At 37.5% G+C, this 24,247-nt stretch overlaps 1 protein-coding gene across 1 annotated transcript in view; it reads right to left on the reverse strand.

Annotated features, from left to right (window-relative positions):
• col27a1a (collagen, type XXVII, alpha 1a) overlaps window positions 1–24,247 on the reverse strand; it is a 370,467-nt gene that overhangs the window by 197,339 nt on the left and 148,881 nt on the right. The window contains 3 exon segments of the mRNA XM_051931755.1: window positions 5,781–5,825; window positions 14,577–14,630; window positions 15,477–15,521. Coding sequence (XP_051787715.1) covers window positions 5,781–5,825; window positions 14,577–14,630; window positions 15,477–15,521 — 144 coding nt within the window.

Genomic DNA, 24,247 nt, shown 5'->3' on the forward strand with positions numbered 1-24,247 from the left:
AAACTGAGGCAACTGTCTTGTTTTAAAATATAAGACATTGTTTTATTTTTTATTGGATCAGTGTTTGTGTTTATTATAATGTTATGTAGTGTTTTCAAGATCAAATAAGCACTTAACAAAACAGATATTTAGCTATTAAAATAGTTTTCTTAGGGGGCCTAAAACTTTTACAAAGAACTATTACTCAAGTAGCTCTACTGGGATGAGTTCTCCTCTTAAAGAATCATGCCCATTTGGACCTTAACTTTGCCAGACTACAACTATGAGAAGTCAGTATCACCCTCTTGAGTGGCAAAGGCCTGGTAGAGATAAAATCTATATATATATTTCACTAATTCCATGGCAAGCAAGACGCACGCAAAACAGCACGCCCGCCAACTCACAGAGCCCCAATTCACTAAACAGCCGACCATGGCATGAGAGCGAAAGCGTTTGCCAAGAATGTGTTCATTAATCAAGAACGAAAGTCGGAGGTTCGAAGAAGATCACATACCGTCGTAGTTCTGACCATAAACGATGCCGACTGGCAATCCGGCGGCGTTATTCCCATGACCCGCCGGGCAGCCAACCGGGTAACCAAAGTCTTTGAGTTCCGGGGGGAGTATAGTTGCAAAGCTGAAACTGAAAGGAATTGACGGAAGGGCACCACCAGGTGTGGAGCCTGTGGCTTAATTTGACTCAACACTGGACACCTCACCCGGCCCGAATGTGGTTCACAGGTGCATGTGACTGAGGTGGTTTGTGGAAAATGAACAGTCGACGTGACTCACAAGTGCATGTGGACTGTACACAGACGAAAGCAATTCAGGTGAGGAGTTGGGGGCGGACACATGAGCAGGCAGTGCATACTGAACGATGACTAAGAGATGACTTAAGAAATTGGCAGACTAGAATGGCGGGGGCGGAATGGGCGTCAGACAATCGAACTTGCCTATCTAGAGGATGTAAATGTCCTAACACGGGTTCCGTAGGTGAACCTGCGGAAGGATCGTTACCGGTTGTGCTGACCCGTCGTTGGACAGTTAGGACCCGAAACCTCTCGGGCCCGCTTCCCCACCCTCTCTCCAGAGTTTCATCTTTGCATTCACTTATAGTCGTATCCTCAAACCCACCCCATTTGGACAACTGTGTCTTTCAGGTGTTCACCCAAGCAAAATGACACCTTTTATTGGCTAATAATTACATCTTGCCTGAAGAAGGTGCCTGATTTGCCTCGAAAGCTTGCATATTGTAATCTTTTTAGTTAATAATAATAATAATAATAATAATACATTTTATTTGAAGCGCCTTTCAAAAAACTCAAGGTCACTGTACAATCAGGTTAAAAAATAAACATTCAATAACTAGACAATTTAAAATCCAAATAAAACATCAGATAAAACAGCAATAACAGTTACAATGAATAAGCAATTTTGAACAGATAAGTTTTAAGATTAGCCTGAAATTGGTGAAGGGTAGTCATATTCTTAAGATAAGCAGGTAATGAGTTCCATAAGGAAGGTGCCGATCTGCTAAATGCGCGATATCCCATCGTAACAAGACGTGCTGGTGGATTATTTAAGTTAATGGAAAAAGAGGATCTGAGCATACGAGAGGGTTTAGTGACTTGTAGGAGCTGTGAGAGATATGTGGGGGCAAGATTATGAATGGCCTTATATGTAAGGACTAAAATTTTGTAGTTGACCCTAAACTTTATTGGCAGCCAATGAAGCTGCTGAATAACGGGTGTAATGTGATCAGAATAGGGTGTTTTAGTAATTATACAAGCAGCCGAATTTTGAACAAGTTGAAGTTTATGTAATAACTTTTGAGGCAGACCAAAGAGAAGTGAATTGCAATAGTCCAGGCGGGAGGTGACCAAACTGTTGACTAAAATGGCAGTAGAGTGATTTGACAAAAATGGACGCAAGCGATTAATGTTTCGCAGGTGAAAGTAAGCTGCTCGAGTAACAGAACTGATGTGAGACTGGAAAGATAACGTGCTGTCCAGAATTACACCAAGGCTTTTTATCTGATCAGTACAGGTAACAGAAGTATTGTCTATTACTACTGAGATCTTTGATGCCTTCGCTATTGCAGATTTCATGCCCATAAGAAGCACCTCAGTTTTATTAGAGTTCAACTGCAAGAAGTTGGAAGATAACCAAGACTTGATCTCAGCAAGGCAATCAGTAAGTGAGGATGGTGGAAGCGATGCAGATGGTGAAGTGGAAATATATAACTGGGTGTCATCTGCATAACAATGAAAGTTTATCTTCCATTTACAAAAAATGACACCCAAAGGAAGCAGATAAATGATAAACAGCAAGGGGCCAAGGACAGAACCCTGAGGAACCCCAGATACTACAGGAGTGGGAGTGGAGGTACATGTATCCAGCTGAATGAATTGAGTTCTGTCTGTAAGATATGACTTAAACCAAGTTAACGGATAGCCAATAAAAGGTGTCATTTTGCTTGGCTTTTCTCTACATTCATAATGGCTAACACAGTATAACACCCTAGTACTACAGGTGTTCACCCATCAATACATAATTATGCAGCGTATGCTACGTTGCGGGTTGGCTAGTATGCTATAATGTGTCTGATGCCACTGCCATGACTCTTTTTCCTGTTTATTGTTGTAGTGTCAATTAATGTGTGCCCCCAGGCCCTGCCAATTAATTATTGCATGACTTTGATGGGCTATCTGGAGCTGAACACTGTTGACTCATCTTGTCTTGTAGTGGCCTACTTTGGCACCTACGTGATGAATAGACTGGCCAGTACTCAGGTTTTAAATACTGTCAAAAAAAAGACATTCTCTTTTAGAGAATACACTCGCGTAGGTTTTACTCATTGGATAAGTCAAAGTCTGCGGTGGGTTGGCACCCTGCCTGGGGATTTGTTCCTGCCTTGCGCCCTGTGTTGGCTGGGATTAGCTCCAGCAGACCCCCTTGACCATGTAGTTAGGATATAGCGGGTTGGATAATGGATGGATGGATGCATAAGTCAAAGTTCCATTTGCAAAAACTGACTCTGGTGGATATGATTACAGTGATACATTCACCTACTGCCTTTGGTTTCCCAAGATGATCCAGTCTTCTCAGTAGCACAAAAAGCTGTACAATTAACAGTGATGTTTAAATAAAAGAATGTCTTGTTGCTTCCAAGTAGAATAATGGAAAAAACATGCTAGTGAAACATTACATCAGAATAGGGTACCATGCTCTTTTTAGCTAGCATGCATATCACATCTCACTTGAAAATAGAAAAAACTGAGAGACAAATGGGAGACCTTCTGGCTGAAGGAATTTTTGAGGAGAGCTGCAGACCTTGAGCTGCATTGGTTGAGCTTGTGAAATAAAATGAAGCATATGGTGATTTTGTGTTGATTACAGATACTTCAATAGTGGGAGAATAAAAGACTCACACCCCATTTTTTGGGTGGATAAAACACTGGATGTACTGAAGGACTCTGTTAGGGTTAGTACCTTAGATTTCTCAAATGACTACTGCCATGTGGAAAACAGAGAAAAAGGCCTATACTATGGGAAGTGGTGTCCTTCATTGACAATTCATGCTCATGAGTATTACCCACTGCAGAGACACATTTTACAGAATGATGGAGATTGTTTGCCAGGGCCTGCCGTGGCATATTTGGATGGTATATTTTTATAATATACTGATTTAGAGTCTTGCTTTTGAGGTGGAACTTGGAGTAGGTGCTCTCCAACATCCAGTCTGTTTGGCCTGAATTTGAACCCTAAGAAGCTCTTTCTCATCAGAGATTATGTGGTGTACCTAAGAAAGTCCAAAGCTGGCCAATCTCTCTCACTCATCTTTGAAAGTTGGAGCCTTTCTTGGGATATTTTCCTATTACAGGCACTTTATAAAAATAAATATTCAAGATATGCTGCACACTAACACAAGAAAACATTTGCCATTTGAATGAACCTCTCAATGTGAAGCACTGTTCAATCGTCCAAAAGACATGCTGCATTTTGCCTCAGTTTTAACATTGCCTGATTTCTGTGTCCCATTTACACAGATGCCTCTAATGCGTTGGTGGGTGTGCTGCTGGTGCATAAGAAAGAAGGATTAGAAAATATTGTGGTGTTGGTCAAAATTTGTCTGTTTGTCTCTGGGGACTTGTGGAAGTGGTATGGGCAGTTTGTGAATTCAGGCATTATGTAGGACTTACCTCATTAATCAACACCACAGACCACTGTTAACCTCAGTAGCAGAGTTAGATCCAATCAATTGGGTCATTGAACACAGAATGGCCAATGTCACACCAACACTAAAGCACTATCTACTAGGCCAGAAATGCCCTGTACTGCCAACACTGATGCGAATATCAAAACAGCCATAGTAAAATAATAATGCTGTAGACCCAACTGACAGACCTAAGTGCTACCTACTCCTCATATAATATAGTGTTGGAGAAGCGACTATAGGGAATGTGAATGGCAACCCAAGAGTCTATCTTCTGTATTTAAATGTGTTGTCTAACACTGGGGCTTTGCCACGGGCTGACCAGAATAGTAAAGCTGTGCTGAACTGGATGAAGGTGAAGGTAAAGGTGACAAGAAGGCCACTATAAGTCATACTGAGAGGGGCCTCTTAGTGTTTGAGGAAACTCTGTAATGAATTTAAATGTTGAGCAGTCACATCTTTTTTTTTGCTGGTCATTGACTCACTCAAATTGCTGCTCATTGTTCTAAAATACCAGATATTCTGTTACAGCTATACAGTGCCCATTCACAGTCCATTTCTCTTAACAGCATTTGTGGGAACAGGAGAGACGAACCTGCTACTGGCCATGTTTCTTCAAGAACATTTGAAACTGGTGGGAGCAATGTATAGCTTGCCAGGCACGTTGCTCTCTTGTGCCAGCACATCAAGAACTTTTCTGCAGCGGGTTTACCTTGCGAGACTGGGTATTGAAAGTATTTTGCTCATCAGAGACTGTCATACTTAAAAAAAAAAGATATGTTTATAGAGGTTAGTAATCATACTAAAAACACAGGGTTTTGTGGGTGGCTTGTTGTATGAGAAACCTTCAATAAAGTTACATTATCTTCTTCCCTCACTGGTTTCACTTTCTTTATTTTTTATAAATGATATATGTAAAGGCTGCTTGGTTATAATATCGTTCCAAACTGAAGTATATTTTACATAATGTATTACAAGGCTTTGAAAATGTGTTTGTTCATAGAACTAACAAATCAAAAATGTTTTTAAGCAGTGTATAGAATAATAGAACTGTTACACTTTCTGTGGGGACTTGATAGCAACCAGATGTGGTCCTAAACCTGGAAATTCCTCTAGTGTTTTCCTCTTAATCAAAAGATACAACCTACAAATTAGGCCTTATAGTTTACCTACAGCAGTGTTTATCATCATGGGCTGTTGCCAGTGGATCTTGAGTTGCTATTGTTTACAATGGTAGTGGATCAGGAGTAGGTCACCACTCTGCTTTGATGATCTCCCTTAATTCACCCAGGGGAACCCCCTGCTCTGACAATAGTGCTAGAAATACCAAGGAGGTAAAAATGAGTTGCAACACCAGAAAGGTTGAGAGACATATAAGTACAAGGTTCTATTGGCCAGCATTACTACTAAATGCTGAGTGTGGTCAATAAAACATTTTTCTTAATTTATTGCACATTGATTTTTAAGAACTAAAATTAAAAAATAAAAAAGTGGAAATTTTTGTAACACATAAAAATCTTTGACTAAAGTGATGCCTGATTCCAACTGTATGTGATTAGAAACAACCTTCTCTCAGTCTTACTTACCCGAGATCCTTTAGGCCCCAGTTCTCCTACAGGTCCTGGCAAACCCTGGAACAAAGGAAAAGTAGAACAAAACTTGAAATGTTATGTGTGAGTGAAGCTTAGCAAAACAGTCTCCTAATACCAGCACATGCTAGTTGATTTTTGTTGTGACTGGCTGCTCTAAGATACAGTATCAGAGCTTGATACAGTTTTTAGTGTATTATAATTAATATGATGTAAAAACAATCATTTTCTATACTCTGATATACTTCTTTGGCACCTTTATATAAGCTGTTCTGTATGTCAAATATACTATTTACTAAATGTCCACTGGGAAATTAAAATTATTGCTTAAGGTGTGATACATGACAGCAGGCTAGTGTTCTGTCACAGTATAAAGAGAAAAGTTTGGATAGGTATGCTGAGCAAAGTAATCGTGTATGGTAAGGCTAATCATGCATCAAAGAATGAGATAGACATAGTGGCTCTTTGAAGAACCTGTACATGCTGAGCCACCATTATGTTATGTTCTTGAGAAGGCAGTTCTTATTAATGGGTGTAAACATCATCTTTGATTTTTGTGCTACAAATATATTATGATTAAATTGAAAATACTGTTTTATAGAAAAAAAATATAAAAACCAGACTTTTGAGTGAGTTATTGCATGGTAATGAAATAAACTAAAAGCCAAATAATTCCAGCTGTATACTGTATGTTTAAAATGTAAAATAACATCAAAAACATGTATAAACACATTGTAAGAGCCAATCTTAGAAAGTTAGTTTTGAGTTAAATTCATATTAATGTTTGCTTAATTTGAATAGAATATAAATTTCTTCCATAGTCATAGACAATGGTATAGTCTTTTCCCCCTATAAGTTAGTTAAGAGATAGAACCTTCTTACTATAACTGAGATAAAGTGTGATAATTGTTTCAGTTGTGTTTAGAACAGGTCCCAGTAAGCAGGGACTTGAAAGACCCATTTTCAGCTTAGAAATGGGATAAGCATACAGTTTTCTGACCGTTTTGAAATAGTAACGATTTGAGATGTAACAAGATTAAGCTTAGAACTGAACTTTTCTTAACATGAATATTTTCCCTTTTTTGCTATTTTAATTTTCTTTTTTGTGTGAACTGTTTTACTTTGAAACTTAACTAAACTTTTAAAAATGAAGATATTTTGTCTGTGGAATCATTTCTGCATGTCAGGCTTTTGTTGAATCCCATTTTTTGAGTTAGAGCTGCTGAACTTGGGTAACTTTGAAAAAACGCAGCTACACTGAGTGAAGTATTATTTCTTATCATATACAATATTTTTTTACCAAATTTAATTTAAATTAATAATTTGTTTTCTTTGAGGATACTTAACTAAAGGTTCTTTTCCTAATTTTTACTTGCACTTTAATTAAAAGTTAACTCCCATGAGTTACTTAACTTAAGGCAAAAACTGAATGTTTATCTCTGCCTAATTCTTTAGTGACAGTAATTGTGAAGTACTAATACCCAAGGTCAACTTGTCACTTCCAAGGTAGAAGCTTTGGTAATTTGCAGAGCAGTTGGCAAATAACACTGTCATGCCTACCATATATCTACTAGATGGCTTTACAGAGACTGGACATTGCCTGCTAAGTCAGAATTGGGTAGGAACGATAAAAAAGCCACAAATAAGTCACAGCTGCGGTGGGTTGGCACCCTGCCCGGGATTGGTTCCTGCCCTGTGTTGGCTGGGATTGGCTCCAGCAGACCCCCGTGACCCTATGTTCGGATTCAGCGGGTTTGAAAATGGATGGATGGATGGAAATAAGTCACAGGCCCTGCTTAGTAGTACTCAGCAAATCTAAGAAGAACAGACTAGCTCTGGCTTGGTTATAATAGCTGAAAAGGATCAAACCAAACAAACAAACAAACAAACAAAAAATGTGCTGAACTACTTTTCTTTTCTTCCTAAGGCACTTACTTGATCCAGAGTTCTACCTCCTTACACTAACAATAAAATAAACAAAAATCATCAATATGAGACACTGCAAATGTTACAATATTAGTCTAAAAGAAAGGAAACAGGATAAGTAAATGCTACAATACGTAGTGTTAAGCATAAATCAACTTGTATAAAGCACTCAACATTAGAATAATTGTGACAAGAACAGGTAATTCAGCCCAACAAGCTCGCTAATCCCACCTATATTCTCTAAAATAACATCAAGTTATTTTCAAGCCTGACCCACATCTCCTCAGTTTTTCCATACTTTAAAGCTAATCCCAGTTTATCATAGTTAGGCTTTGCCACTTCTGCTTAAAATTAACCCAACTAAAATTAAATATTAAAATTAAATACAACTGTTTTAGTTTTTGAATATACAATGTGCCAAAATGGTCACTATATCCTAACTGTTGAATCACATCTATTCCATGAATCCTTTCTTGACTATTACAGAATACTAAATCTAGACAGGCTTCCCCCCACTTTAGTAATTTAACATACTGTGCTATTATTCGCTTCCAAAAAACTGCTGATCTTGTGCTACCAAAATAAATTTTAGATAATTAAAGTCCACCGTGACTATAATCTCCCCCCATAAACTTCCCTTTTTAATATTATTTAAAAAAAGTAAAAATGTTTTCTGCATTAGGGGTTCTATAATTCACTCCTAACACAAGGCTTCAATCCATAATGCTTTCTAGTCAAATCCAAAAATCTTCAGTAAGCTATTGTTCACCATCTAATTGAAGACGACTTGCATTCATTTCCTGTTTTACATACAGGGTGATTCCTATATCCGTTTAGTTCTAACTGTTATTCCTAAATAATGTTTACCCATCTATGTTATACTCATCCCCATTTCTAACATTTAGCCAGAATTCTGTTACTACCATTACATGATAGTTGTGTATAGCTACATATGAATCAAACTCATTTTTTTCCTAATACTCCTAGCATGAAGGAAACAATTTTTAATTTGGGACATTAGAAAAATTTTAATGACAACAAGCCATTCAACCCAGCAAAATTCACCAATGGTATCAACTTAATCCCTCCAAAATAACATCACGTTTAGTTCTGAATTTCCCTAAAGTCATACTGCCTACCACAATACTTGGTAATGTATTTCTTGTGTCTATGGTTTACAGTGTGAAGAAAAATATCCTAAAGTTTATGTGAAATCTACCCTTAACAAGTTTCCATCTGTGTCTCCGTGATCCTGATGAAGTGAAGTAACAGCCTGAATCCACTGTACTAATTTCTTTCATAATTTTAAACACTTCAATCATGTCATCTCTTAATTTCTGTTTACTTAAAATGAACAGCTCCTTTAATATTTCTTAATAACTCATCCCCTGTAGTCCTGGAATCAGCCTAGTCACTCTTCTCTGGACTTTTTCTATTTCTGCCAAGTCTTGTTTGTATCTTTAGAGGCCAAAACCACACACATTACGCCAGGTGTGGAATCACTAGTGAATTATAAAGCTTAAGCATAACCACCTTTGACTTGTATGTCACACATAGTGCTATATAACCTAACATTCTGTGAGACAAATACAATAAATTTCAAAGCCTTGATTTTTGTTGTGACCATTGGGAGTTTTCCATAAAGTCCTGAATGTTAACTTTGATTAAAATGAGTGGCAAAGATTAAAGCAATGCTACAAAAAGGGGGTGTCAGTCAAAGCCAAAGTCAAAGAATGGTTGGTTATTCAAGTAGTGCTGCTGCCTCGCAGTTAGGAGACCCGGGTTCACTTCCCGGGTCCTCCCTGAGTGGAGTTTGCATGTTCTCCCCGTGTCTGCGTGGGTTTCCTCCCACAGTCCAAAGACGTGCAGGTTAGGTGCATTGGCGATTCTAAATTGTCCCTAGTGCGTGCTTGGTGTGTGGGTGTGTTTGTGTGAGCGCCCTGCGGTGGGCTGGCGCCCTGCCCGGGGTTTGTTTCCTGCCTTGCGCCCTATGTTGGCTGGGATTGGATCTGGCGGACCCCCGTGACCCTGTAGTTAGGATATAGCGTGTTGGATAATGGATGGATGGATGGTTATTCAAGTGATCAATTATCAGGTATAAACAAATTCACTAAACTCAAAGCAAGGAAACTAAATTTGAATGGACATTTGTTATGTGGCTGTGTTTATGTCACTGGTCATGTACATCACAAAAACTAGGTCTAAACACAATAAAGATTCCGTGGTAGAACCCAAAATCAGTAGTATATGTTTAAAAATCTACTAATGTTATTGGTCCAAAATGGGGAACTGGCTTAAGAAGTTCAAAAATACCGTAAAATATTATTGAGAAAGTCAGGAAGATCACCATCAAACCTTGAGCCCACAATGACAGAACAAATGTGTCTTTATAGTCAAATAATTTATTTAAAGAATTAAAAATAAAGGCAAACAAAAGGGAAGGCAGGGAATAAGGAGCAAAAATAGGCTTTGTCTAAAAGGCAAAACCTGCTGCAAATGGATCCAAGATCACAAAACAAAGACAGTTTCTTTAACAAGAGTAGGGATCAAAAATCTAAGAAATCCATCAAAACAAGAAGCACAAACCCAAAAATCATAATTAAAACACAATTCGAAAGTTTCTGTATACATTGCAGCTTCTTCGTTTACACATCTGGGGAAATACCCACATGCAACATCAGGTGCCTCCATTTTAGGGTGGATAATTAAAGTTAAACATTCAATATTAACATAACACAAAATGGAAAAATGATTAACAAACACAGTATTAATTACAAAACCTAATATGATTCAGGGATGGGACACTGGCTAGAGCATAACTATTATATTTTGATCGTAGAGCAGAAAACGGTATTGTCAAAAATTTACAGTAATGCAGAGAATCAGGAAGAGGGCAAATACCATATTTTTTCATGGTACTATATATAAAATTGTGATAAATCATTTCTTTAACTTCAAGAAAACAACTGCTCCTAAATGTTTGGTCACTGATCCTGGTTGGCCTTCATGTCTACCATCCACGTACTTTATTTGCTCAATACTGAAGGACAACTTTTCTACAAACTTTTACAACTCTGGTGTATTTTCTCAGCTTCTGTATAAAGGACCCAGACTTTGGGGATTTTTCCTATTTTTATTGATTTTAAAATGATCTTATTACAGGAGTAATATGAATTTTTGCTTGTTTTCATGGTGCAGTGACAATTAGAAAATATATTTACGAAACATGGAACTTCTCAGAGACAGATGTACTTAGCCTGAATTCAAAGAAATAATTTGAGCAGACACTGGAGAACACAGATTAATTAAACTAATTAAAGCTAGCCTATTCACATGTCTCAGTAAAAAAGAAAAGAATTATGGAATCAGAGATTTTCATTTTTGATAATTAACCATATAAATTTATTTTTATTTTTGACATTACAAAATTTTGATATATTGGTTAATATCAAAATTTCCAATTAAAACACTTTTAAGATGCCATTATTTCAAATTGTAACACTACAGAATGTGAAAAAGCTGGCTGGTCACGTCTGGGCAGTTCTCTGAAGTACACTTTACTGTACCTCTTCTTATAACCATAACCACACAATTTTGTAGTTTTCAAATATTCTGACAAGGGTTAAAAACAGCTATTAAAATATAAAGAATCCAAACTAATTTTTATTCTTAGTTATTCTTCTAGCATTGCAAATTAGTTAACCTTATAATATCACATTCAGTCTTTACAAATGGTCACCATTCTAATCTAGTCCAACTTTCAGTTTTTTCCAACTCTTTTACTGAATTTCATTGTCACAACTTTACGTGCCTCTTTTCAACCTATATAATATTTAAGCTCTCATTATAAAGACATACATGAATAGTTTACAACAACTGCAACACTACTCACATTTACAATGCAAATACTGACCCAGCCAAGTATTTTGTGTAGACTATAATAATCCTGATCAAATCTTCCTATTCTTAAGGTTCAAGTATTTAAAATGTGGGTCAGTGTAGATGTTATAGCATTTAATCCATTTTAAGATGCATTATACTGTAAAATCCTCTACCAACAGATAACGGTGTTATGTTGCCAGGGCAACATTGCGCTGGGTAGATGCGTAACAGATTATTTTGTTAACTGTGCACTTTAATCACCAGTGTGATTAAATGTATTTAAAACATATGCATATGTACTTCTTGCAAAAAAAAAATTTCTCATGGATTTTAAAAAGAGTTTTGTGTTTTTTTAGAGAATTGATCACCACCTCCTGAAGAATGTGTTTTTTAATATTGCTATTGAATTCTAGGTTATTGAAATTCTGTTTTGTTTTTTGACCTGGACTTGTGCCTACTGATTTTGTTTTGGTGGTGGTTTGTCTTATTTTGAACCATGGCAGAACAAATTAAAATTGTATAATTCCAGCCCATAATGTATAATTGAAACATAGCTTGCACATAGTTGCTTATGAAATATAATTCTCTTCTGCTTGCCAATATACAGTTCGGAGTATTTTGCAAGGCACTACTTATGTGATCAGTGTGTCTGTCACACTTGAAAATTTTAACATATACACATACTTTTCTCATTAGATATTGTTGTATTTCAGTCAGGGTTCCTTTCATGGCTGGTGTACAAATATTATGTTTATGTCTTTCTTGATCATTTCGTGATTCCTTTGTTTACAGTATATTACTATTGTTGGTGATTTAATTTATACATACCTATGTATCTTCTTTTATGTTCCACATGTTTTGTGGGTGGTTCCCTAAAAGGTAGGACCACCTGCTCATCACTATCAAGGGACTGCCTCAGCCCTATAAAGACTGAGGAAAACCAACTTCATTGCTGAATGTGCTTGTAGTAGTGGTGAGTTTCTCTTGTGATTATTGTTATTGTGCTTTTCGTGATTTACTGGATTAGTTTAATTTGCCTCTTGAATTTCAGATCAGGACACTGTTCGCTTTTGGGGTTGTCTTTTGAAAGCATCACCTTCTATGCTTTTTGTGATCTTTGAAACTTATTTTTTGTAATGCATCATTTTTGTAACAATATTTTTTAAAATTTATAAATTCAATAATTAACAAATATTATGTATGCGGACAGCAGTTCAAAAACTGTTAAACATATCTCACTATACAAAGTACTGTATACATTGCATTTAAATTACAAAAACACAAACTATTTATCTGAATGGTTCACTGAAGGATGTTGTTCATAGCTCCCATATCCCAGTTTCACAAGTCATAGCTTGTAACACACTTAACACATGGCTGGAGAAGCTCCTCAGTTAAATGCTCAAACTCCATTTTCACTTCCTATCTGTTATGGTTACTTTGTAAAAGTAAAGTGGCCACTGGAAACATGCAAAAGAAAATGAAGAGAAGATAGGCAAAAAGGTAAAATAGGAAAAGGTCAGAATAGTGAGTGAGAGAGACACAGACAGACAGAATGGTAAAACCAACTGTTAAAGCTAGTGTTTAATTGTGTTAATAAAGTTTGTGCTTTTATTAGTATGTATGGTGCACCTAAGGATGCAGGACATCCTCAGATGGTATTGCATTTTTGTTCTGAGTTCTTTTTGTGTTACTTGATTTATATAGATTTTTAAGTATGTTGAATTGTGGGTCTTTTTAATATAATTAATAAACATTATTAAAATTTAAGTAATTGCTTTATTATCTTGGCAAGGACTTATACAGTCCAATCTCCCTTTTGGTGATGTTCCTTGATGCATTCTGTGCTTTAGGTATTTGTAGGCTTATATTTAAAACAGCTAGAAACATAAAACCAAACAAATCTAATTCAGAAAAAAGTTGCAAAGGTCCTCATGCAAAACTAGATTCATTTGTCCCTAACAACTCAAAAGGTAATCATTTATATTTATAGTGAATCCAAAACACAAATGCTAAAACCTGCATGCTGTTATCTTAGACAAGATGCGATAATTTAATGTCTTATGTGACTGGCATCATTGTGCCTGTAAACAACATGGGCATGGCGAAACAAGCAGAAAACTAGTAACCATGCAAAAAGGTGCAACCTACTTTGCTGTATTTTCCTAGAAGTCTCTCCAAAGATTGTTGTGATACAGGACTAAAATAATCTGCTTTTAAAAATGCTTCTTTTATTATTCAGCATATAAATGTAAAAAATACTTCTGAGATACATTTTGCTTTTTTAGCCAGTATGTTTAGGGGCATGCAACAACACAAAAATCATACATACAGAAGTTATTTTACATTGTAATTAATAAGAAAATAAATCAGCTTGTGTTGTTTACTGTACTGTGTGAGTACTCCAGGACTCAATAATCACTCATCATGCACTACTGTCAGAAGGATGAAATAAACTGTTATGCACTGTACAAAAAACAGACAAATTCCAAGTGGCCTAAAATATATGTTTTTTGTCAAAATATTCTATCATTTACATGATCTGTAGCAAATTGTTCTACTGAATTTACATAGCACTTGTTATGACACTTAAACACACGCACACAACATCATGTGCATGCTGGATGTAATCTTATTGATGTCAGCGGGAGTGGACATGGTTAAAGTTGGTTTTGAGCATAAGCTTTATTGAATGAGAGGAAACACAACATGAGACTGAAAAATCTGTCCTATACCTCCCATCATGTACCACTTACCCTACATAAGAGCAAAGTTTGCTGATGGGAAACCCAAAATGAAGTTAGCTATTTAAGAAGGTAAAGAAAATGGAAACACAGTGTGTGGCCCCTAGTAATAATTTATTTCTTTTTATCTGTTTCACTGTTCTGAAGAGCACAAAACCACTGTAACTTAATCTAAACAGTTTGCTTAAATGAATCATTACTCTGCGCATTAGTCAGCGCAGTATAACAAGATTTACTGCACCTGCCTGCCAGGATAACCCTTGGCACCTGGGCTTCCATCTGGACCACGTTCTCCCTAAAGGAAAAAAGGCAAACAGACAGGAACAACATTACCTCACAGTCAAATAAACAAAAAAACTTTATTTATTTATTTATTTCTTCTTATTATTAATATTTTATTTTTTAAACAAAATCCTATTTTTTAAAACACTATACATTAAAAAATAATAAAATATAACATTTTAAAATAAAAGATCTTTTTTTCACTAGTATTAGTTTTGGACAGTGGACTACATCCTAAAACAGGGTACTATTTTTGTGAGTTTTCTAAATGTGCTTGACTGAAGTGAAAACCATATGGAACTGTGTCAACAGGAAGGGCATTGCCAGAAATCATTAAGTGCAAATACTTTCATGCAAAATATTCCTTACATAGGCTCTGCTGAAGTAACAGATGAACATTCATTCAAACCCAGCACTCAGGCTTTACCAAATACTGCATATTAAGAAACATCCAAGCTTCAATTTTTAGAAAGGCATCCCAGTATCGCCACAGAAACTAATGTTACCATAGAGTATGTGATATGCAAAATACAGTTACAAATGTACTGCATTTGATTCTTTGTGGCGCTCAGATTATACAAGGCTTGTGGAATACTGAAAATAAGAATTCCAAATATTCCACTGGGCATAATATTTGGTCTATAAGACTGATTATGACAAAAATGACAAAGCTATGATAAAATAAAATACACCCAAAATGTTAACGAATAAACATTGAAAGATTTATGCACTATAGATAAACAGTACCACAATTTTTACATCTAAAGTAAAAGTTAGTCCAAAGTAAAATAATATTATGTACATGAAATAATACTATGAAGATAAAAAAAAACATATTACTGCAGTAATGGGCACTTACTTGTTCTCCGGGATGTCCCGGTGGACCAGGGTAGCCTTTTTGGCCCTAAGGAGCAAAGAAGAGGTGATTATAAACTTAACTGTAATTTAAATTTTGTGACTCATGCCATTATTAAGCAACTAATGCTGTAAAGGTTTAAAGCAATCCATTTGATATGATTCAAATACAGAAAAGATGTAAAAAGATGAAAAAAGGAGTATTACATTATATTTAAACCCTTCACACATTGTATTTAGAAATACAGATATAACAATTACATTGTCAGATATAAAATATACAAAAATATACATTCTTTGGAGTCATTTTGAAAGGGATATTTGTCATAGAACGACCAAGAGTACAACTGTTATGACATATACTGTATAGTATGGCCATGATCAAACGATTTTTGCCGAAGACTGAGAATATTTTCGGTTGTAACAGTATCAAGAAAGAAAGAAAGAAAGAAAGAAAGAAAGAAAGAAAGAAAGAAAGAAAGAAAGAAAGAAGCAAGCAAACAAGCAAACAAACAAACATTCAAAGTAGCCATCTTATGACAGGCTCTCTTTGGCTTTCACTGCCTATTCTGCCACTCCATTCTGAAACATTTTTTACCAGCTATATCAAAATAATCAATGACAAACTGAACTCATATTGGAATATAGGGTCACAGAAGTCCAGAGCCTGTCTCAATGAGCACTTAGGTCAGGGCAGGAACTATGGAATTGCAAGGTTCACTCACTCATAAAACCACATGCTTTAAACAGGTCCAGCTTGGAACTGCCAAAATGCATAATGAGGAAGAAACATACCTAAATATTCATAAATATATTTTATGCCAAGGTATAACAGTACCCCTTTATGAATAAATACCACCTTAATTGTGAAAGTATAGTTTATTATAAATACTGTATCTAGTATTGCTGCATCATCATAGATTAGGTTTGCAAAAATTCTGTGCGAAAATGTACTATATTATTATATTTATCATGTTCCTTGCACTGTGTGAGCTATATAAATAATGCTGCTGCTTTATGGATCCTATATCTTGGATTTGATTCCTGTTACAAACCATTAGTTATGTGCAATTTCTACATTCTACTTTTATCTGTGTGGCCTTTCCACTGGAAGCTCCCATTGTCTATGGATAAGTATATGCCATGATACAGACTGGAAGTCTGTTCCGGGTTGGTTTCCACCTTGCTCCCAGTGTTAGACTGTGGCCCCCAACTCCCTAAACTGAATTAGGTGACTGTGTCAATGTACCATATATGTATACATGCATAAATCACTAAGTGGAAATACTGGGGCCCACTCCTGGGAAGAGTTCCGAGGGTGATGTTCAGTGGCAAGCATCTGGGGCCTCATATATAACGCAGTCCATAGAATTCACACTATAACATGGCGTATGGACAAAAGCGAAAATGTGCTTACGCACAAAAAAATACAGATGCATAAATCTGTGTGTACGGCAACTTCCACATTCTTCCGCTACATAAATCCCGATCAGCATGAAAAGTAACGCACGTGCACACACCTGCTGTCCCGCCCCGTCTCCTCCCAGAATTACGTCTCTTTGAATATGCAAATCAATACAAATAGCCCTTAATTTCAGCCTTCTGTGAAAAGACAATGGTAAATGCACGGGGGAAAATAGAAGAATTTCAGCGAATACCAAGTGGAGGCAAGGAAAAACTTACTATTTGTTGGTTTAAACTGTGATATAATCGACAAAAGGAAGTTGATCGAGTGACATAGCGTGTCGGAGAAACTTGAAAGCTCAAGTTCACAAAGTCGCACAGTGCCCGAAATAAAAAAGAAGTTGTCACATATCAAAGTCGCCGTGAAAAGGTGAGTCGTAGCCCACCGTCTGAGTATCATATGAAAGCTTATTAGGATACAGAGAAAAATAAAAAGGCACAGTGGGAAAAAAGCATGAAATGTCAACTTTAATCTCAAAATTTCCACTTTAATCACGTAGTTTATTTTGTCATTAAAGTAGAACATCATAAACTTCATCTTAAAATCGTTTAATTTACTAGTTTCTCAAATCCCATCGTAACTAAAGTAGCTCGTTAAATTCTTTGTTTTGTATTTGTATTTTGTATTTTGTATTTGTCTTCTATGTGCTCTATGTGTGTGAATCACTACGTGCTTCTGGGCTTTCTCTGCCTCCTAAAGGACACAGAATCCATTACATTCGTAATATTACAGCTCTCTGAATAATTAAAATACTGAGATGTATACGTGATATCATTTTCATGATGATAGGAGTTAAAGCATGTTATTAAACATGGGAACACAATGGCACAGTGATTGTTCATGTCTCACGCAAGATGCTTGCTACACCATGCGCGACCTTCGATGAAATACTTTATTGTAGCAGTACTGTCTCTTTCAAACGTACTAACCCCCAATTCCTGTCCTTACTTTTCTTTCTCCAAATACCCAATCGCCACACAATCAGCTCTGTAATAGACGTTAAGCCATCTGTAAGCTTAGAACGCCGATTCTTCAAAACTTTTAAGGAACATTGAAATATCTTCGTACTACGTGTTTAATTATTCTATCCATCTATCCTTCTAGTGTCGCGTCAGCACCAGCAAGAAAATAGCGCGAGGCAGGAACAGTCCCTGAACTAGCTAGCGCTGCAGCACCGTGTCCTCACATGTTTAATTATTAACAATATACAGTAGATTATTTAAATGATGTTAACATTTTATCTGTATAATATAATAAACATATTTTGCTGCATTTCATCTTAAAAATGATATCGTCATCATATGTAACTACGTGCTTTATAAAGTGTCTCAGGTTGTGCAATATTATAACTGCATTGCAAGTTTACAGTGAAGTAATTGTACTAATTATTACAAATAGTTCTACAAGGAGCACTTGATGGGCTGATTGAGTGCGTTTATAGTTCTTGGGATGAAACTGTTTCTGAACCGGGAGGTCCGTACAGGAAAGGCTTTGAAGTGTTTGCCGTTTGAGAGCAGTTCAATAGACAGTATGGCTCAGGCAGCGTGTGCTTGATGCTGTATACTGATAATTCTCTGCTGTAGATCTGTGATTTCCCACTCAGATATAGTGATATAAATACTCCGAGTGGTGCAGTGAGAGTAATATGGAAAAAGGTGATCCGCTGTGGCAACCCCTAACGGGAGCAGCTGAAAGAAGAAGAAGGTGCAGTGTGAGTAACAACGCTAAAGCAGCTATGGTATTTGGAATACTTTGGCTATTCCCTGGAACATTATATTGTTACAGGTTAATTACAATCAGATGCATTAAACTAGGGCGGCACGGTGGCGCATTGGGTAGCGCTGCTGCCTCGCAGTTGGGAGACCTGGGGACCTGGGTTCGCTTCCTGGGTCCTCCCTGCGTGGAGTTTGCATCCTGTGTGGAGTTTGCATGTTTTCCCCGTGTCTGCATGGGTTTCCTCCGGGCGCTCCGGTTTCCTCCCACAGTCCAAAGACATGCAGGTTAGGTGGATTGGCGATTCTAAATTGGCCCTAGTGTGTGCTTGGTGTGTGGGTGTGTTTGTGTGTGTCCTGCGGTGGGTTGGCACCCTGCCCAGGATTGGTTCCTGCCTTGTGCCCTGTGTTGGCTGGGATTGGCTCCAGCAGACCCCCGTGACCCTGTGTTCGGATTCAGCGGGTTGGAAAATGGATGGATGCATTAAACTAATACACAATATGCAGTTAGTTTCAGTGTATACGAAAAAACCGAGTCAGGGATGTGGATCTAAAGAAAGGGAAACCACACTGGAACAGTAGCACTGCTTTGACGCTGGGTGCTGCCAGTCTGCAAAACAGAGTGGAGAACTTGTGTACGCCAGGGTTGGAGCTACCGTGGAAATGTGCGTGGCTTTACAGCAAGTTTAGGTTTTATACATTGCGATCTGAGCATTGGAATGTTTTTACGTAACATTTTTGTGCATACGCACTCTTTATACACGAGGCCCCTGGTGAAAGTGTGTTTCTCACAGGAAAGACAAATGAAACAATGTGAAGCCAATAAATTGGTTTGCCACCCAATAGTTTAATGGCGGGGCCAGGAAAATTCACAGCCAAATAACATGCATTTTCTTTCTTTTGTTCTGCTCTTGCTTTATTTTATTGATGTTCAACTATCCATCTGATCAACCTGCTGAATTAAATTTTAGGGTCATATAATACTAGAGCTTATACAGGTAGAACTGACTGCAAGGAAAGAAAGTCCCTGGATGGGGAGTCAGTCTATTGTAGAGCATATTCATGCACCCAAACTTGCACATACTAGGTTAGTTTACACCAGCCAGTTACCCTAACATGCACATCCTTCAGATGTGGATGGAAAACTATGGATCCCCGAGAAAAATTCAATAGTCTTAATATCTCAGTGTTCCCTTGATTTACTTACTATAAATATAAAAAGAGACAAGATTTGTCCTTGGAAGATTACTACGGTAAAGTGAAAAGATGTAAACTATACACATACAGTGACTAGACATAGCATCAAGCCCATGTTTTCTGAGTTGTGAGGCCACAGTAACTGCCAACCACCACTGGATTAATGAAGCTACAACATTATTTCTATCGTTATACAGTGCAAAGTACACGATATTATGACCTATCCATTGACATTTTTGTAGACTTAATGCATTTTATAGCAATGTTACTGTAACACCCAGTTAATTATTAAAAATATTTTTTCATATTTAAAAGTGAAAAGGTGAACTGTTTGAATTTGAATCTGTTACAACTCTAAGTCTGAGAAAACTAGTATTTGATGGAAAGAACATGTCTCTTAATATATGTGAGGATGCACACATTAAAGACAAGCATTGAAATAGTGGTTAATTCCAACATCATCAAACACGAATGTATATTCATATACTTTTGCAAAACACATGCCAATGAAGTATTTTCTCAAGACTAAAATAAAAAAATCAGAGTACAACTGCAATATCTTAAGAAAAATAAAATTTACTTATTGAAAACTATTTTTAGCCACTGCCACTGAATTAGTGATCACTAACATCCTGTTTATTCAAGGTTACAATAGAGCCATACATGGAAGAATTTGAAAAAAAGAGCCACCTCCACTACTTATATAAAAAGGTCTCCTCCATGTGAAGAATATAAGATTAAAATTATGGCCTTGGGCGGCACGGTGGCGCAGTGGGTAGCGCTGCTGCCTCGCAGTTGGGAGATCTGGGGACCTGGGTTCGATTCCCGGGTCCTCCCTGCGTGGAGTTTGCATGTTCTCCCCGTGTCTGCGTGGGTTTCCTCCGGGCACTCCGGTTTCCTCCCACAGTCCAAAGACATGCTGGTTAGGTGGATTGGCGATTCTAAATTGGCCCTAGTGTGTGCTTGGTGTGTGGGTGTGTTTGTGTGTGTCCTGCGGTGGGTTGGCACCCTGCCCAGGATTGTTTCCTGCCTTGTGCCCTGTGTTGGCTGGGATTGGCTCCGGCAGACCCCCGTGACCCTGTGTTCGGATTCAGCGGGTTGGAAAATGGATGGATGGATTATGGCCTTGACAAGTTGACATCACTGTTTAAGTTCTGAAGATACATACTGCTTTTTATTGTTCTGAAGGTTATTATTACTTTCCAGCATAGATCTCTTTTTCAATTTAAAAGTTTATTTATACATTAAGATGACACATTTACCAAAACAAACTCAAAAAGCAAAATTATTCCCTTACATCAACCTCATGATTAACACATTTTGTGGCATAGCTATTGTTTGATTTTTATATTGGCATCAAAACAAACTGCTTGCCCACTGTCTATATTCTGCATATGTTCCATAGATTTCCTGCTGAAGAAAAAACACACAATTTCTTGTGAATGGTCTAGTTATGCTTTTGTAGACATATTTTAGATGCAACTTCCAAGTCTGTTGAGGGGAGTGCATTTTTCTTAACATATACTTTTCCATTTATATTGGTGGCTTCTGATCTGTAACCACAAAAAAAATATCACCGACATCAAAGTATACAGTTGTGATCTAACACTATAGTGAAAAGTAGTGTTATAGGTTTTTTAACTGGTTCTAAGAGACAATTCTTTACTCCTGGGTAAAAAAAAACCTACACAATTCATAAAACAGACAAAATTAAATTTCCTACTGTTTTTACAATAACATGTGTAGGTTTAGGTTTCAGGTTTATTCCCAACATAATTTGGAAATGTTCATCCAGTCACAGACTCAAAAATGTTCATCTGAATAATCCATGAGACTGGGCAGACACATGAATGAACTCCAATAAAACCACAAAGATTTGGTTTTCTTCATCCTGGGTTAGTGTTCTAGTGCTGTAAGCAAGTTTCTTATTGTAATTGGCTAGGATGAACAATTGTGCATTTCAGCACATTTTGATTTTGTAAGTCTCAGCAAAACCTGACCATGACAGATTCAGCTTAATTTCCAGGAAATATCCAAAAATCTAAATTACTATATAACAATCTAAGGATAGCCAAGAACACAGAATGTTACTTCTTATAGAGTTCAGTTAAAAACTGTTAGGAAACATTTCATCTTTAAAACATTAAAATATGTTTTGATGGCTTTTATTTCATGAGATGTGCACTGTATTACAAAAATACTGAAATAATTTAAACAGTTATGAACATTTTTGGATATGTAAATGATGCTTCTATAATTGTTCCAATGTGTATTTTTCCTACCTAAAAACTGGCTAGAAGGAAAACATTTGCCATATCCTAGCTGATATCTTGAAGCTAAAAACTAGAATGACTTAGTGTTCTAATAAAGTGGTTCTCTAAGTGTTTCAGACTAATGACAACTTTTCTAAAGTCAAAGATACATAATATAGATGAGACCACATACTGCCAATACTCAGTGTTAATTCTGTGTTACAGTTATTACATTAATTTTACTACCTGTGTATATTTTGACAAATACTAAATACAGTGCAAAGATCTGCATCTTAAAATCTCAGATTTTAGCTAGTGATCCAAATTAAGCCATTAAAGACAGTGTTATGGAAGGCAGAGACTGTCAGCAATGATACAGCAAAAATGGCTGCATGAGCAGCAGACAGAATTATGCGATTGCCTGTACTTGGGGTGGGCTTTTTATACTGACTGTTATGTTTGCAATATGTACATTTTACGACAGTGTGTTCTTGTTTGCCATAAAGTGTTTGGGGTTAGAGGGTGAGTTTCAGGCGGGATTAGTGGTTCGGAAATAAACGCCTTTCTGAAACTGCACCTGTAAGCTCTCGTATTGTATGCAACATTTTGGTGACGAGGATGGCTGAATTTTCACTGCCACCATCTTCTCCCTTTCTTTCCCTGCCTGGAGAGCCTCCAGTGCCTTGGTCCCGCTGGCTGGAGTCTTTTGAAAGTTACTTCCTGGCTCTTGATTTGCAAAATGTAAGTGATGCGTGCAAAAAACCTTTGCTCCTACACTGTCTGGGAATGGAGGGACAGCGCGTGTTTAAGACTTTGGGGAACGCAGCCACATACTCAAGCTGCTGTGACTCTCCTGGAGACACACTTCTCCTGCTCACAAAGTGTTATCCTCCGCCCAATCCTATTTCGTAAACGGTGACAGCAGGCAGGCGAATCAGTTCACCAATACGTGGCCAACTTAAGTGGTTTAGCCAGTTTATGCAAGTTCGGAGAAATGCAAGATGAATTTATTAGGGATCAATTGGCTGAGCACACTAACAATCCAAAAGTCTACGAAATGCTCTTGCTAGAATCAGATGATTTAAGTCTATCACGGGCAATCCACATTGCATTTCAGATCGAGTCTGTCACGGAGTTCGCCGCCAAACTCGACACATCTCCTGCTTACTCAGCAACGACAGGAGACGCGGCTCAAGTGTTGCAGTGCACAGAAGACTCGGACAACTGCAACGAAAATCCCAGCGTGCAGCTTACGCGACAGCTTCCTCCAAGACCCCAACGTTTTTTCAGAAACTGTGGCTCTAAATCACACTCTACGATAACGCAGAGCTGCCCTGCCAGGGGTCAGATATGCCAGCGTTGCAATAAAGCCAATCACTTTGTGAAAGTTTGCCATTCTGCTCCGGCATCATCAAAGTCTGTGACATACAGGCATACATCTTTTAAAACCTGCACAGTAGAACTAAACAATGTATGTCTTCCGCTTTTGCTAGATACTGGGGCAACAGTGTCTCTGCTAAATCTAAAGACTAAGAAGCAGTTTTTCCCCAGATCTCCAGCTATCTGCTCCAGTCACCACTCTCTGTGGCTATGCCAGCTCTAAGATTGACATTATGGGTTCAGTTGAGCTGTCAGTATGCTATGGTTCTAAGTTTCTTCCTCAATTCACATTCCATGTCTCCCGCAGTGGTGCCAACCTCTTAGGCCTGGATCTTTTAAACAGCCTTGGTTTTACCCTTGTTGACACTAGTGGATCTGTAATTCTTAATGTCTGCTCCTCTTGGCAACAGAAGTGGACTTGGCTGTCTCTCTGCCTTTCATCACCAGCCTTTGCTAGATCCCACGGTGCCTCCTGTCATCCAGCCACCACGCCGCATCCCACTGGATTTCCGTGACGGGTATCTGCTGAGCTGCAATACCTCCTTGAGGCTGGAATTATAGAACCTATTAATGCTGCCCCATGGATTTCCAATTTGGTTGTTGCAAAAAAGTCAGGGGAACTATGAATCTGCGTCGATCTAAGGGCAGTAAACAAGGCAGTCATTCCTCACAAATACCCTCTGCCAACATCAGAGGAGCTAACTACACAATTTTATGGATCTCATTTCTTTACAAAGTTAGATCTCCATCAAGGATATCTGCAGGTGCC

This window comes from Erpetoichthys calabaricus, chromosome 9, assembly GCF_900747795.2.
Source record: "Erpetoichthys calabaricus chromosome 9, fErpCal1.3, whole genome shotgun sequence".
NCBI classification, from domain to species: Eukaryota; Metazoa; Chordata; class Cladistia; order Polypteriformes; family Polypteridae; genus Erpetoichthys; species Erpetoichthys calabaricus.